This window comes from Petaurus breviceps, unplaced genomic scaffold, assembly GCF_028583685.1.
Source record: "Petaurus breviceps papuanus isolate PSGF00001 unplaced genomic scaffold, PetGlider_PUasm1.0 186, whole genome shotgun sequence".
NCBI lineage: Eukaryota > Metazoa > Chordata > Mammalia > Diprotodontia > Petauridae > Petaurus > Petaurus breviceps.
In genome coordinates, this window is record NW_027185798.1 from 35,261,794 (window position 1) to 35,276,765 (window position 14,972).

At 38.5% G+C, this 14,972-nt stretch overlaps 1 protein-coding gene across 1 annotated transcript in view; it reads left to right on the top strand.

Moving 5' to 3' along the window:
• NOTCH2 (notch receptor 2) overlaps positions 1-14,972 on the top strand; it is a 182,157-nt gene that overhangs the window by 46,128 nt on the left and 121,057 nt on the right. Inside the window, exon 2 of the mRNA XM_069090209.1 lies at positions 1,478-1,559. Coding sequence (XP_068946310.1) covers positions 1,478-1,559 — 82 coding nt within the window. The remainder of the gene's footprint in view (positions 1-1,477; positions 1,560-14,972) is intronic.

Here is a 14,972-nt window from a genome sequence, read left to right on the forward strand (position 1 = left end):
GATGGATGGATGGATGGATGGATGGATGGATGGATGGATGGATGGATGGATGGATCTATGGGTGAATGCATGGATGGATGGATGAGTATATGGATAGATGGATGAGTAATTAGATTGTGCTTTCTATCTTCTGCCCAAAGAGACTCACTCAAAAATCCTTAAGATGAGATGTGATTATTCATTTCAATCAATACACATTTAAGTACTTGGGGTAAATAGGGCGGTTGAGCTGACTAAGGCCCTACTCTTAGGATGCTTACAGTCTAATCAGGGAGAAGAGGAGGTGCAGGACAAATGTCCAAATAAATATGTGGAAAGGAAAGGTCCAGGAAAAATGCTATAGGCATTCAAAGAGGGAAAGATCACTTTCAGCGGAAGAGTTTTTGGGAGAAGTGGAAGTAACTGAATCAGACCCTTAAGGGAGAGGGAAAGGGGGGCATAGAGGACAGAAGACTTAAGAGGCACAAAGACGGACAAAGGTAGGGTGAGAATAGGGCATCAAGAGTAATGCAGTTTTGGGGCGGCCAGGTAGCACAGTAAGTGCACCGGCCCCAGAGTCAGGATGACCTGGGATCGAATCCGGGCTCAGATACTTAGCACCCACCCAGAAACACCTGGCCGTGTAACCTTGAGAAAGTTACTTAACCTCAATTACTTTAAAAAAAAAAGAGCAATGCAGTTTTACTGATGCATAGAATAAATGAGGAGTCAACTAGGGGTAGAGCTCTGGACCTGTAGTCAGTAAGACCTGAGTTCAGATATGACCTCAGGCATGTATTACCTGGGCAAGTCACTTAACCTCTTTTTGCCTTATCCCACCGGAAAAGGAAATGGCAAACCACTCCAGTGTCTTTGCTGGAAAACCTGCTGTGACCCACAGGGTCACAAAGAGTTGCACACGACTGAACAACTGAACAACTTACCAAGAATAAGCGAAGGGAAGTAGCATGAAATCAGAGTGGAGCCAGTCATCTTGTACAAGGCTTGGAATGGTTGGCTTTGGGAAGATTACTTAACTGTACAGAAGGTATATTAAAAGGGGAAGGGATAAATTGGAGGCACATTGGAATGAATGGTTCTGAAGCTTCCAAAAATGCACCTGAAGTTTGGGTTGTGCTGAAGTCAGAGATGAGAACAGATTTTCTTCCCAGTTATCCCTCTCTCTTCACTGCTGGATTATCAGATCACTCCTCTGAAACTTGCTATACTTAGAGGGATCCCATCTTCCAGGATGCCCTAGAATGAAGTGCTTCACCAGTGATGACCAAAAAGCAAATTATCAATGGGGAAGGAATTCATTTCTTGAATCAGAGACCAAGACTTGCCTCTGTTAGGTGTTCGTGGGGTAGCACAGCTGTAGAGGGAATTCCAGATCTGATTAAGATTTAAAGGCTGGTCTGAACTGGATCCTAGAGTATATGAAGATAGTGGTTAGTGACACATCTAATTTATATTTTTGTGTGTTTTCTTTTTAAAGCAATACAGTGTCGAGATGCTTTCAAGCCCTGTGTAAATGAAGGAAAATGTGTTACCTTCAACAATGGTACAGGATACTGCGAGTAAGTATAACACTAAATTAGATTTGTTCCATGGTTTCGTTCTTCAACATTTAAGTTGGATGTGAAGGGATTCTTTTGACCAGTAGAAAGAGATTTTTCTTTTATGGGGGATGGATTGGAAATCTTTTTTAGGGGATGGGTTGGAAATATTTTTAGAAAAATTTTAGAAATGAACTGTTTAGTATCATGATTGACTCTGTCCCATTCATAGTATTTTTCCTTTGCTTGTTAAATAACCTCTTACTTTTTTCATGTAGTAGTGAGTATTAGCTGTTTTCAAATATTTGATTGATTGTCTCCTGAAAGGGCATGAGATTTGCTCTACTTGGTCCCAGAGAATTGGAGCAATGAATAGAAGTTACAAAGAGATATATGTAGGTTTGCTTTAAGGAAGAACTTGCTGACAATTAGAGGTATTCCAAAGTGGAATGGGACTGTGTTGGCAGGTGGTGAATCATCCCTTACTGGAGGTCTGCAAGTGAAGACGGTTTGCCCATTTTCCAAGCATGTTGTAGGAGGGGATTCTTGTTCTCTGTTGGGTAATGTGCCCCTCCCCTCCACCCCGAGACCACCAGACCTCTCTTGAACTTTATGAGTCTATCTCATTGATTCCAGATTCTTTAGTTGGGTCTAATTTCTCCTTCCTGTCATCTAAGTCAGATCCTTAGGCCAGATGCATTAGCCATGTGCCAGTCTCTAAAATGCAACTTAAATAATCATCTTACTTCTCTATATAAATAAACCCTACAGTGTTGTGAGACTGAGTTAAGAGCCCTTTTCTTTCATGCTCCAAACTGTCATGACTGTGTTCTCCCTTTCTCCCTCCCTTTTCCCCACACCTGGTTGGAATCTATTCCAGTAGCCTAGGAGTACCCAGTTTCTTCCTTCAAACTCAGTTTATATCCAACCACTATGGCATTCCTGAATGGGACATTATGATTTCATCTGCATATCACCATGTTTTTTCCACTTCCACAATATCCTGGGTATGAATTTCTCCCCACAGGAACACATTTCCAATTTTGTAATGGAAATTAATGGTAAAATAAGGATTGGTATGTGGAATTTCTTGTTTTGCTAGCAGAAAAAAAAACTTTGAAGAAGGTTTAACATTGATATTCTAAATTTAGTAACCATTAACAAAAGCAAACATTCCCTTGGTTAAGAAAAATAAAAAATAATTGTACATAAAACTATAAATTCTAAGTTTATTTTGTATTTATTTTTAAAGAAAACATATATTAACTTTAAGAAAATAATAACAGAAATGTCCAGTTTTTCTCTTTGTCCCCTTCTGATTTCTTTTCCTTCTGTGTTTTAGAAAAATTCTGATGTTGTTATATATATATAATTATAATTTTTTTTTACCTTGTTATATAGATTTTTATAGCTGGAAGAAACATTTGAGGTCAAAGAGTCATAGATGTTGGGACTAGAAGGGAACTCAGAGACCATTTGGTCCAACCCCCTTATTTCACAGATGAGGAAATTGTGGCCCACAAGAGGTTGTTAAGTGACTAATTGAAGATCTCACACAGAGGTTGAGTGGTTAGCATCAGAGGTGAAATGGAAGCCCAGGTCTCTCAACTCCAGAACCATCACTGTTCGCATTGTGCTCTGGTTCAAACCCTTCATCTTACTGATAGGGATACCCATCATGCATCTTGTGCTGATCCTGTTTTCTTTACTCCACATTTCTTCATCTAGATTTCCTTCAATCTCTTTGTAATCTGCCTTTTGGCATGTAGTGTGCCATTACATCCATATATAACAGTTGGGTTGTTTTTTTTAGCTATTCTCCCAGTTCTTGGGAACTTTGCACATTCCTTCAATATTTTCTAATTATTTTATATTTTTTTTAAGCAATTGGGGTTAAGTAACTTGCTCAAGGTTACCCGGCCAGTTATTTTGTGTGGGTGCCAAGTAGCTGAAGCCAGAACCAATCCCGGGTCTCCTGACGTTGGGGCCAGTGCTCTTACTCACTGTGCCACTTGGCCACCCCAATATTTTCTAATTATTGTACAAGTTGATAAACACATGAAATAACTTTAAAATGAAATAAAAATAAGTAAAATGACATTCACATAATGTTTTGAATACTATTGGTACAAAGTACTTTTACATACAGTATCTCGTTTTGAGTTTCACAAAAGTCCTATTGAGATGGTTTAGGCTAACTTTTTAATTTATAGCTATTGACTAATGATTGCACATCATAAGTGAATTTGTCACAATTTTTTTAACCCAGTCTTCTTGGGCACTTGGATCTAGAATTTTTAGTGCTAGAAAATGAGCCATTTTAGGCAGGAAATACTCTTTTTAACTAGAGCAGCTAGGTGGTACAATAGATAGCACATTGGCCCTGGAGTCAAGAGGACTTGAGTTTGCGTCTGGCTGTGTGACCCTTGACAAGTCACTTAACCCTGTTTGCCTCAGTTTCCTCATCTGTCAGATGAGCTGAAGAAGGAAATGATAAAGCACTCCAGTATTCTTGTCAAGAAAACTCCCAAAAGGGTCACAAAGGGTTAGATATAACGGAAAAACAACTCAACAATTACAACTCTTAGGGGTGTCTAGGTGGCGCAGTGATAGAGCACTGGCCCTGAAGTTGGGAGGACCTGAGTTCAAATCCGGACTCAGACACTTAACACTTACTAGCCGTGTGACCTTGGGCAAGTCACTTAACCCCAAATGCCCTCCAAAAAAGCAAAAAAAACCCCAATAACTCTTTTTAACTAAATGTGAACATTTCTTTGAAGGTGTCATGATAGCAAATCAATGCTTGCACATTGTTTAAATTTGGAATAAAAGGTAAGGTTACAAATTGTTTGTCCACGAAATACCATAAAAAAATAATGATCTGCTTTTTTGACCAATGGAATAAATGACAGAGAAAGAGAAGAAAAGGAGTCAAATTTTATACCTTTAGAACTGGGGCTGGAGTTCTACTCTATTGTCTGAACTACCCGCTTTGTGTTCTGATTTTTTAGTAACTACTCCTTTGTCTCAGATAATTAGTACTCTTGTACCCTGGGAACTTGATTCTTTTGTGCTGGGTCTAGCACAGTGCCGCAGGCAGGTAGACATTTCACAGATGCCTTTTTGAATGAGTGTGTAAGTGAATATCTACGTCATCAGCTCTGATGGAAATGAATGGAAGTACCTCTGTCAGCTGTGGGATAACTTCCGTCTGCTCTGTATTCCTCAGGACTGCTTTGTTTGGCCTTTGTAAAAATATATGGTGTTCCTATAAGCAAAATTTCAGACTGTTATTATGTTGAGGCTTGCATGAAATCTGTTTATGATACACTTTCTCTTGGGCCCCTAAAAGGCAACCAGGGACAGTGGAAAGGGGTATTGAATTTGAAAACCATGGACTTGACCCCAGTGCTTTTTACTTATTACCTCTGTCACGTTGGGCAAGTTAATTTCTCTAGGTTTCACTTTCCTTGTCTAGATCAGTGGTGTCAAACTCAAGTAGAAGCTTATCGCTGCATAAATTTGCTTCAAAAACCAAGAATTCACATTATCTCTGTTGTATTTTAGAAAATAAATTTCTCCAATATTCCCCAGTTACATTTTAATCTGGTTCCAGCCACACTGGGGAGTTCTGTGACACTTCTCTACATTTTCTCTGGGAATTCTTCTAGCTCTATACCCTTTGATCTAGATAAGACTTAGTTGGGACATAAAATCTGTTGGGTTTTTAGAAGAATAATGTTGCATAGGTGCAGAATTATTAAGAACTCTCAGGTAACAGCATCGATAATTATTATAATAATGCATTTTTGGGGCAGCTAGGTGGCACAGTGAATAGAGTACCAACCCTGGAGTCAGGAGGACCCGAGTTCAAATGCGGCCTCAGACACTTAACACGTACTAGTTGTGTGACCTTGGGCAAGTCACTTAACCCCAGTTGCTCTGCCTTTCCCCCTCCAAAAAAAAAGGCAAAAAACACAAAAAAATTAAAGCATATTTTAAAAGTGACTTTTTTTCTTCTGGAAAAAAAGGAAATACTGGAACTCATCTCATCAGTAAATAATATGAAGGAAACAACTCACTCAAAACACAGAGTAGTAAGTGAAAATGAGAAGATTTGGCAGGCTGACAAAACTTCTAATCGGGTATTCTGGGCATGTAAGAGTCTGCCTGTTTTAAGAGACTGCTATGTGGATTTTTAAAAGGAGAAGCCAAATCTTTAACATGGAGGGTGGGATTTGAGAGAAAAGAGCTTCAAAGTAGCAGGTATCTGAAAAGACTTTCTTTTCAAAGAACATAATGCTACTGATTCAGCTAAAATATAATGATTGTTTATGGAAATTATAGAAGTCCCTGATAACATCATGCTGACAGATGAGGATAGATGGGGACTTTCATATTCATTTCATAAACAGCTCAGTTGTTTTTTTTCTTACTGTTAGGAGCCCTTGTGTCCTGCTACTGTGTCAGTAGATCAGGATACAAAGCTGGGGGAAACCTTCAGCTACTGTGGCCAATGTGTTCTTGGGAGAGGTTAATAAAACCCTTGTGACCATGCTGATGGCAAGTATGTTACCTTGTTTCAGAGGAAGTTGTCTCTCCCAAATCTATGATTGGTTGTAGCCTCTCAGTAACTTATAAGTTTTTCTCTAAAATATAAATTTTATTAGTGCATTTTATGTAAATTATGTAGAACATTTCTTTGATAAGTGAAAAAGTATTAAGCACCTACTGTGTATCAGGTATAGTCTTAAGCACTAGGGGTACAAAGAAAGGCCCTCCCTGAAACCCTCAAACTCAGTCTCTGATTTTAGGAAACTCACAATCTAATGCAGCTAAACTTGGGTGGGATGGTGGGGAGAGGGATGGGGAATTTTAAAAATGTGGATTTTAAACATCAGTGTGCTTTTAAAATATTTTTTTCCTTTTCATGTGTCTTTTGGAGGGTGAAACAAATACTTCAAAAAGGTTTATAAGGCCCTAAATTGAATACTGAAGGGGAATGCCAGAGATCACCTAGTCCAACCTTCTCATTTTGCAGAAGGGTAAACTGAAGCTTGGGCCATGTAACATACAAGAGTTATAGGTGGCTTTTCTTCTCTTCCCCTTGTGTTTGGCCTATGTTGATTTTCCCCATCTGTATGTTAGTGTAGAATGTTCATTTTCAAAAGTTTGGTTCTGAAGTCTCTGATTTGATGATGGGGTTCTATTTTTAAGGGATGATGCCTCATTTTGAAGATTCTGGTAAGTTGGTGGACCACCTGTTGGTTGAATTCTCACTCTTTAGTAATGGCTTTGCTGCCGACTTTGTGTGACCTTGGACAATTCATGTGATTCCTCTGATTCTCAGTTCCATCATCTGCAGATTAGAGTAAATAATTCCTGAATTAATATATACCACAAATTAATTCTTTAAAAGATCATATGAGGAACTGTATAGGAAGAGCTTTGAAAACTGTGATGTGTTATGCTACTATAAACTGGGGATGGAGACTGAAACAAACCATTAGGGGAAAAAATGAAAGGTAAGTCAATATCTCAGGACTGAGCATTATTAGAATTTCCTCCTTTTTACCTTGTGTTATTGAAAATTACATTGTAGAATGGATCCCATTTTCTCAAAAAAGAATGTTTTATATATAAAACAATGTGTTATATATGTGTGTGTGTGTGTGTGTGTGTGTGTGTGTATAAAATTTGAACCTGTGTTCCTGGCCAAGGACTTGGCAGAAAAATATGGTCAACAGCGTCATAAAAGTAAAGCTTAGAAAGACTGCAAAACTCTGTCATTTCAAATGGTCTCTTAAAATGGACATCAAAAGTAACATACTCACTGGTTATCTATCCCAGGGGCCCCAATAAAATGGAGATGCAACACATAAAAAATGCAATTCTATTCCATATTAAATTTGACCTAAAATTAATCTCCTAGTTGCAGAAGTATTAATTAAACATTTAATCAACCATTTTGCTTGATGCTTTAGAATTTAGAAGGGCTTTGGAGGGAGGAGTTAGTTGGAAGGGTTAAGGACTCCTTAAAAAAGCCGCCCAAGCAGATTTGATGCTGTCCTAGCAAGTCGAGGCATCGGGATCATTATGTTGGCCTTGACTTCTCCAAGTAGCATGCAGAGAGTGACTGCTAATGGTGGCAGTTTGATTTCCCAAACTGAAAAGCATATTTAGAAGGTACCTTACTTACTTACTTACTTACTTACACCCCTTGTACCTTCTCTTCCCAAATCAGCTTGTTGAGATCCAGAAGAATAGTTGTTTTTTTCTGTTTCAGATCAAAGCAATGACTGCTATTTATTCTCAGATCAAAGTTTGATTTTCATTATCAGACAAAAGCAGCACCTTCTGGAAATAGAAGTTACCCATTCTCATCCTTCAGTGCCCCAGCCAGGCAACTCTGTTGGTGTGTTCCTCAGGTGGATTGTGTTGCTGAAGATTGTCGTGATACTTCTTTCAGAGAACTGGGCAACTATTGTGAAACTCCGAAAACAATTACCTGAACATTAACTCCCATACTTTTAAAAAGGAGCTCTGTGTGTCTTAGCCTAGTGTATTCAGAGATGGCCTTGGGATTTTAGAGCTGGAGGGGGCTGCAGAGGAAAGCTGCTCCCGGGATTCCCTTTTTACAGAGGAGAAAACTGAGGCCTCAAGTAACAAGGCTAGCACAAGGCTTCAAAGCTGGGATTTGAATCCAGACTTTTTGACTTTTCCATTGTACTATTTGCATTAATACCACTTCCCCAAGAGGGAAAGCCTCCTTATATGATTTATTATTAGCAGTAGTCTACAGAAAGTATGAATTTTGATTACATATAGGACAAGAAGGTATGGGGTGCTGCTCTCCCTCCCTCCCTCCTTTCCTCCCTCCCTCCCCCTCCTTCCCTCCTTCCCTCCTTCCTTCCTTCCTTCCTTCCTTCCTTCCTTCCTTCCCTCCTTCCCTCCTTCCCTCCTTTCCATCTTCCTTTCTCCCTTTTCTCCAAATCAAGACTTCTTGTGATATAAGTAGGACTCAGCCCTTTTTTACACACATGGTATTTTTTCATAGTTCACAAAGGGCCCTTTGAAATAGAAGGGTAGAACAAGTTGAGAGTTTATAAAATGTGTTGTTTTTTTCACATCAGAAATGTGGTCAGGACTATACTTCACATACAGTTGCAACATTTAGAATGGGAGGGACACCAGGCCCAAGAAGCTTATCTAATGCTTTGCACCCACCACCAGCAACAGCAGGCGTTTGCATCAGCCTGGTTTGTTGTAATCCTACATTTTCCCAAGACAGTTTCTCTCTCTTAAAAGTTCACTATAGTTGAGTGTGAAAAGGATATCAGAATTGGGGGGAAAGAAAGGAGAGGATGTTGCTGATGGAAAATCTAGTGCAGAACACACTAACTTAATGAGAACTTCACACTATTTACTTTCTCTCATTGGCTCTGGCAGCATTAATGACCACAACCGAATTTGGTATAACTCATGTTATCTTTCCAACTACCTAAGTGCCAGGAAACACAGATATTTTACTTTCCAGGCCACTCTAATCAGCTTAAATGTTTCCATGTGCACAGTACAAGTAATAGTTTGTTAATATGGGCAGAGGGTTCTGTCCTTATTTTCAGCCCATGATTTAAAAAAGAACTTCTGGAAGCATCAACCCTTTAACTCCATATTTAAATGGTTCACCAATTAAACTTGTATATAGTTAAAATAAAAATATAAAAATAATGTGTATATATGTCTGTATATGTGTGTATAATATGTATTATACACACACACACACACCTACATACACATATATATGTATATGTCATCCCTGAGAGATTCATTGTTAAAGTAAAGTCTGATGCCATAACTTAATAGCCACATTAAGCAATTTGGAGATTCTACCAGTATTTTTTCTTAAGGATGGAGTCTGAGAGCAGCAGTTATCAATAATGAGGGAGAAAAGGTGCTATTGCATCTTGCCAATACAAACTGATAACAGAAAAACTGCAAACTGATTAATTGTGTCCTGCAAATGGTGGATATTTCTGATAAAGATAAGGTTGCCCAGCCTTCTTGCCACACCGTCTCTGGGTAATCAGTACACTTGATAAAGTAGCATTTTCTTTTTGGTTTAAGTTGGTGTTATCACCACTAATTCTGGGGCAGTTTTTGCTTTAAAAACAAAGCAGAATTAGAAGGAGGTACAAGGAAGTATTCTTTTTATTTTGCCTTTCAGGGTTATGAAGATTTTAATAAGCTCTTGCTTTTTTAAACATTCACATTTTAGCTTTACCTAACTTAATGTGAGTTTAGCAAGAATGGATATAAATTAATAAAAGCTAGATTTCTATAGCTCTTTAAGGTTTGTTTGCAGAGTGCTTTCCAAATATTACCTCATTTAATCCTTACAACTGTGTAAGGTAGGGTCTATTACTGTCCCCATTTTCCAGATGAGAAAACTGAGGCAGGGAGGTTAAATGATTTGCCCAGTCACACAGATATTAAGTATCTGAGGCAGAATTTTAACTTGGGTTTCCCTAACTTCAGGTCCAGCACTCTATCTCCTGTATCACCTGGCTTTGCATCCAGAAAACAGTGGATGAAATAGAACTTTATTAATATCCCAAGTATTATTTTTACTCTGAACTTCTATTTGTTACATAGAAATGGATAGTTTTTTTTCCTTAGTCACTGATGGTTAGTTAATTCAATCATAGAGAGCCTGTGATACTGAACACACTTTACTACAAAATCTTATCCCTTGAATGCCAGTATGCTGCGGTTTTGCTCTAGGGCTGTGGATCATGGAACATTCAGATCTTGGGAGCATTAAAATGACTTATAGCTCAAGAACAGGACAGTAGAAAGATGCATTGGGAGGGCAGGTTACTAATGATGCGTGATGCATTGGTCCTAAAAGGTGGCATGAAAAACATGGAGAATATGACCTGGAAAGTAGGAGAGATGCCATATAAGAAAGAGCTCCCTTTAAGAGACTGCTTCCAAAGTTTGTCACTTATATGATCTCATTTGACATTACAGTAACTCCCTGAGTTACTGAGGTCACTGCTCTGGGGGATATCATCCCTACTTCTTAGATTAAAAAAAATGAATAAAACAGCTTCAGTGTCAGGCAGTTAGCAGATGTTTGAGGAAAGGCTTGAGCCTACAGTTAGGTCTTTCTGTTTCTTAAATGGAGGACTTTTTCTACTAAGCCATGCTTCTCATGGACAGCCTTCATTGTTCCTGAGCTAATGAGATAGGAGAAGGACCTAGAGTGCATCTAAATAGATCCTCCCTGAAATATTTAGGGGAAAATGTGGGCAAGAATATCAAAGGATAAACAGGCATAGAGAGGCTGTGATGTGTGTTGTGGAGCAAATACCTGCAGCAGTGCAATAATCACAGATAATACTAGCTATGATTTATATATCACAAAGTCCTTATATAAGTGTACACACATCTGTATATTTATGTGTGTATATGAAATGTAATTTGAGCCTCAGAACCTTGTGAAACAGGTACAGTTTTATATCCATTTTGCAGTTGAGGAGACTGAGGCAAACATGTTAAATGACTTGCCCAAGATCACACAGCTAGTAAATGACATAAATGGAATTCATACTCAGCTCTTCCAGACTCCAAGTTCAGTACTCTGTCTACTAGGACACCTGACTTGCCTGATCTACCACAGTTAACTAAGTACCAAGCATCAATGGGGACCTCTAATTCTCTAACTCAGAAATCCTGCATTTTAGATCTAGGAGTGAAGGGAAATTGAGAATTTTTACCTCTTTACCCATCCAAGGTCATTGGAAAACAAACACATTTGGAGTACCAGCAGGTAGAATGCTACTTATAAATTCAGTAAGTAAACAGAGATTCTTAGCATTCCCCACCTTCTTTTCTACGATTTCATCATTTTCAGAGCTCAGGCAAAATAGGGCCACTTGGAAATAAGGGTCATTTAAAATTTTTATTTGTTCCATGGCCAAAGAACTCCTTTTCCAGTTACCAAGGCTAAGTCTGTCCATGCTTACCAAGGCTGGTCATCAGCTGACACAGTCTATCACCAGGGCAGTACTTGAAGCCTTTGCAGTTTTGTTGGCATCACCTGTGAGACTGTATGGTTACTTTGAAGCCACACTGAAATATTAGAGTGGACTTTTATCTAAGTTACATTTTACTCTTCACTTTGGTCTAAGAGAGATTAAGTTTCCTCTGTTTGTAAAATGGAAACTATTTATTAGTGACATCACCTCACAGCCTCTCAGTCCTTCCCCTCCTAGAAATAGATTGTTGTCTCAGACTGATAATAGCAACCATCAGCCTCTCAATTTGTATACTCTATTGACTTTAAAAATATTTCCAGAATAATCTCTTTCCTGGGCCTTTTATTTTAAAAAAAGTTTCATTAAAGCAGAGAAAATAATTTTGGAGTGAACCATCTTTAAATACAGCCTGATATGCAAGTCAGAAGAACCAAGTTGAAGTTCAGGGTGGTAATTCTGATTCTAGAACACCCATGTTTTTGACTTTAATTAGATTTTTAAAAATTGAGTTTGTGAAACAGGGGAGAAAAAACTGACAGGGACTTGCTCAAAGCAATGACTCTTAGGAATTAGCTTGGGCTCAATTACAGAAACAGGCAAAGCTCCAGCACCTAGGTGTCTTGGACTTTATGTAAAGAGATAGTTTTTCTTTATACTCTTGGTTAAGGGGGCAGCTAGATGGTGCAGTGAATAAAACACTGGCCCTGGAGTCGGGAGGACCTGATTTCAAATCCAGCCTCAGATACTTAACACGAAAACTAGCTGTGTGACCTTGGGCAAGTCACTTAACTCCAAGTGTCCTCCAAAAAGCAAAAAAACCAAAAAACTCTTGGTTAAGCTTCTCTCCAGTTGACAACCATTCTGTTGTCCTCACATGATCAAATGATCTAAATGCTTATTGAAGTGTAATAAGGATGGTACTGTAGTGGTGGTATTGTTTCACTTGAAGGCTTATCTTACATACTTCCCATTTCCCTTTTCTGACCTCAGTTTCTTGAAAGCTACAAATAGAATTGGTCATTAATAATAATAATAGTTAGCATTTATAAGGCACTTTAAGGTTGGCTAAGTACTTTACAAGTATCTAATTTGCTCATCACAGTAACCCTGGGAAATCTCAGCTGCTTTCGTTATGCCTATTTTACAGATGAGGAAACCAAGGCAGACAGAGGTTAAGTGACTTGTATAGGGACACATGTCTGAGGCTGGATTTGAACTCAGGTCTTCAAGGTGCCACCTAGCTGCCACTTTATTATCAGACCAAAGCAGTGCCATCTGGAAATAGTGAGCTCTGTTGAGTTACCATTTCTCCTTCAGTACCTCATTCAGCTCTGCTGGTGTGGTTATCAGTTGGACCAGGTTTTCAGTTAATGAGGATTGTCGTGCTAACTCTTACATTACTGCAAGATTTTCATTAATTGGGGCAACTAGGTGGCGCAGTAAATAGAGCACTGGCCTTGGAGTCAGGACAACCTGAGTTCAAATCTAGACTCTAACACTTACTAGCTATTTGACCTTCGGTAAGTCACTTAATCCCAAATGCCCTGCCTTTCCCCCTCCAAAAAAAAAAAAAAGATTTTCATTAATTAGTAAAGGTGATGAATGTCATAGCTCATGTTCATACAAAACCTTAGCATTCAAAGTACTTTGTTTCTTGGATCCTGTGAGGTAGGTAGTGCAGATGTCCTCATCTCTCATGTCATATAAACTTTGAGGCACAGAGATAAGAACATCGACTGGGATTGGCCTCGTTTTTCTTTTTAAAAAGATAGGACTATCAGAATAGATGATCTCTCAGACCCTTTCCAGCTTGGACAATGTGTATGCCTCTGAGATGAGGAAACTGAATCCCTTATCCAAAGTCACAACAAGTAAATAGTAGAACTCAGTTCTTTTGAGCTCCACTATGCGGCCTCAATGGATAATTTGGCAAGTTGCCGGTTAAATATTTATGAGCATTCACACTGTGCTAGAAGGGTGTTTCATGAAATACATATTGTGAGGATAGTAACAGAAAATAGGAGAGACCCCTGTACATTTGCTGACTTTCTTGTACATAACAGTGTGTCCCCTGTGTGTATTGTGAGAGGTGTCCACTACAGATCTCCTGGACGAGATTCTGTGTCCCCGCCCTGGAAGAATTTATAGGTTATTTGGGGAAAGAGGACATGTACCATGAAACAAGAAAATATAGTTAGTGTTGATTTTGTGGTACCTACTATAAAAAACAAAATTTGAGGAAAGGGAGAAGAGGATTGTGTGAGTTAGAGTATTTGGACATCAAATCTTGGAGATGAAGTAGGATAAGATTTTGTATAGACATCAGAAAAAAAGGATTTCCCAGTGAAGGGTTTCCAAATTAGCAAAGACATGGCAGTGGGAATAAGCATGTTAGAAGGCAGTAGCCTAATGGGAACATGATAATTGGGGAGTAGTGGGAACTAATGTTGGATGGCTGAGTTGGACCACTGTAATGTGTGTAACAAGACAAGAAGATCTAATCATAAAATCACACATTTGGAAGTTTCTCATGATATGTGAACACATTTTAGAAACTTGCATTTTAAATAGGGTTTGGAACTAAAAGTTTTCTCTTTTAACCCTTAATTAAAATTAATCAGAGCACTACATTATCAGAATATTCTGCTTAAGCAAGTTTGTATGTATTATATTAGGGATTTCAGTTTGTAAGATTCTATGTCATTTTGCCTTATGATCTTAGTTCAGTCTCTTAACTCTCCTGCTCCTTTTCCTCACATAAATCAATTAATTTTAGAGCTGACACGGAGTTTAGGAGATTACCTGGTTTTCCATAGAATCATAGAGATGGAAGGGACTTTAGAGATCATGAATTCTAATCCCTAACACATGAATTCTCTTTACTACATTTAACTTTTTAGAAGATTTCTAGTCATAGGAAACTTGCTACCTCCAGAGGCAGTCAAGTCTTTGAGATAGCTCTGCCCGTAATGGTGATGATGGTGATGATGATGATGATGATGATGATGATGGTGGTGGTGGTGGTGGCAGTTTTCTTAGATTGAGTTGAAATCTTCCTCTTTGAAATTTCTACTCTTTGGTGTTAACTTTTTAGGTCAAAATTGATCAACATTCTTTGGGTTCAACCAGATTCACCTAACTGTGTTATCCAACCTACTCCATTTGTGCAGAAAAGATACCTTGGGAGATTGTCAGATGCCCTTCTGGAAATCCAGATGATCTGAATGAAGTCATAAAGGACATGTGCTTATCAAAGTTTCTGGTGGCACAGAGCTGAGAGAAATTAGCCATTGTGTTAAGATGACAGAATCAGGATCCCAAAAGATATAGAAAGTCTGGAAGAAGGGATTTAATCAAGTAAAATGAAAGTCAGTGGGGATAATTATAAAGT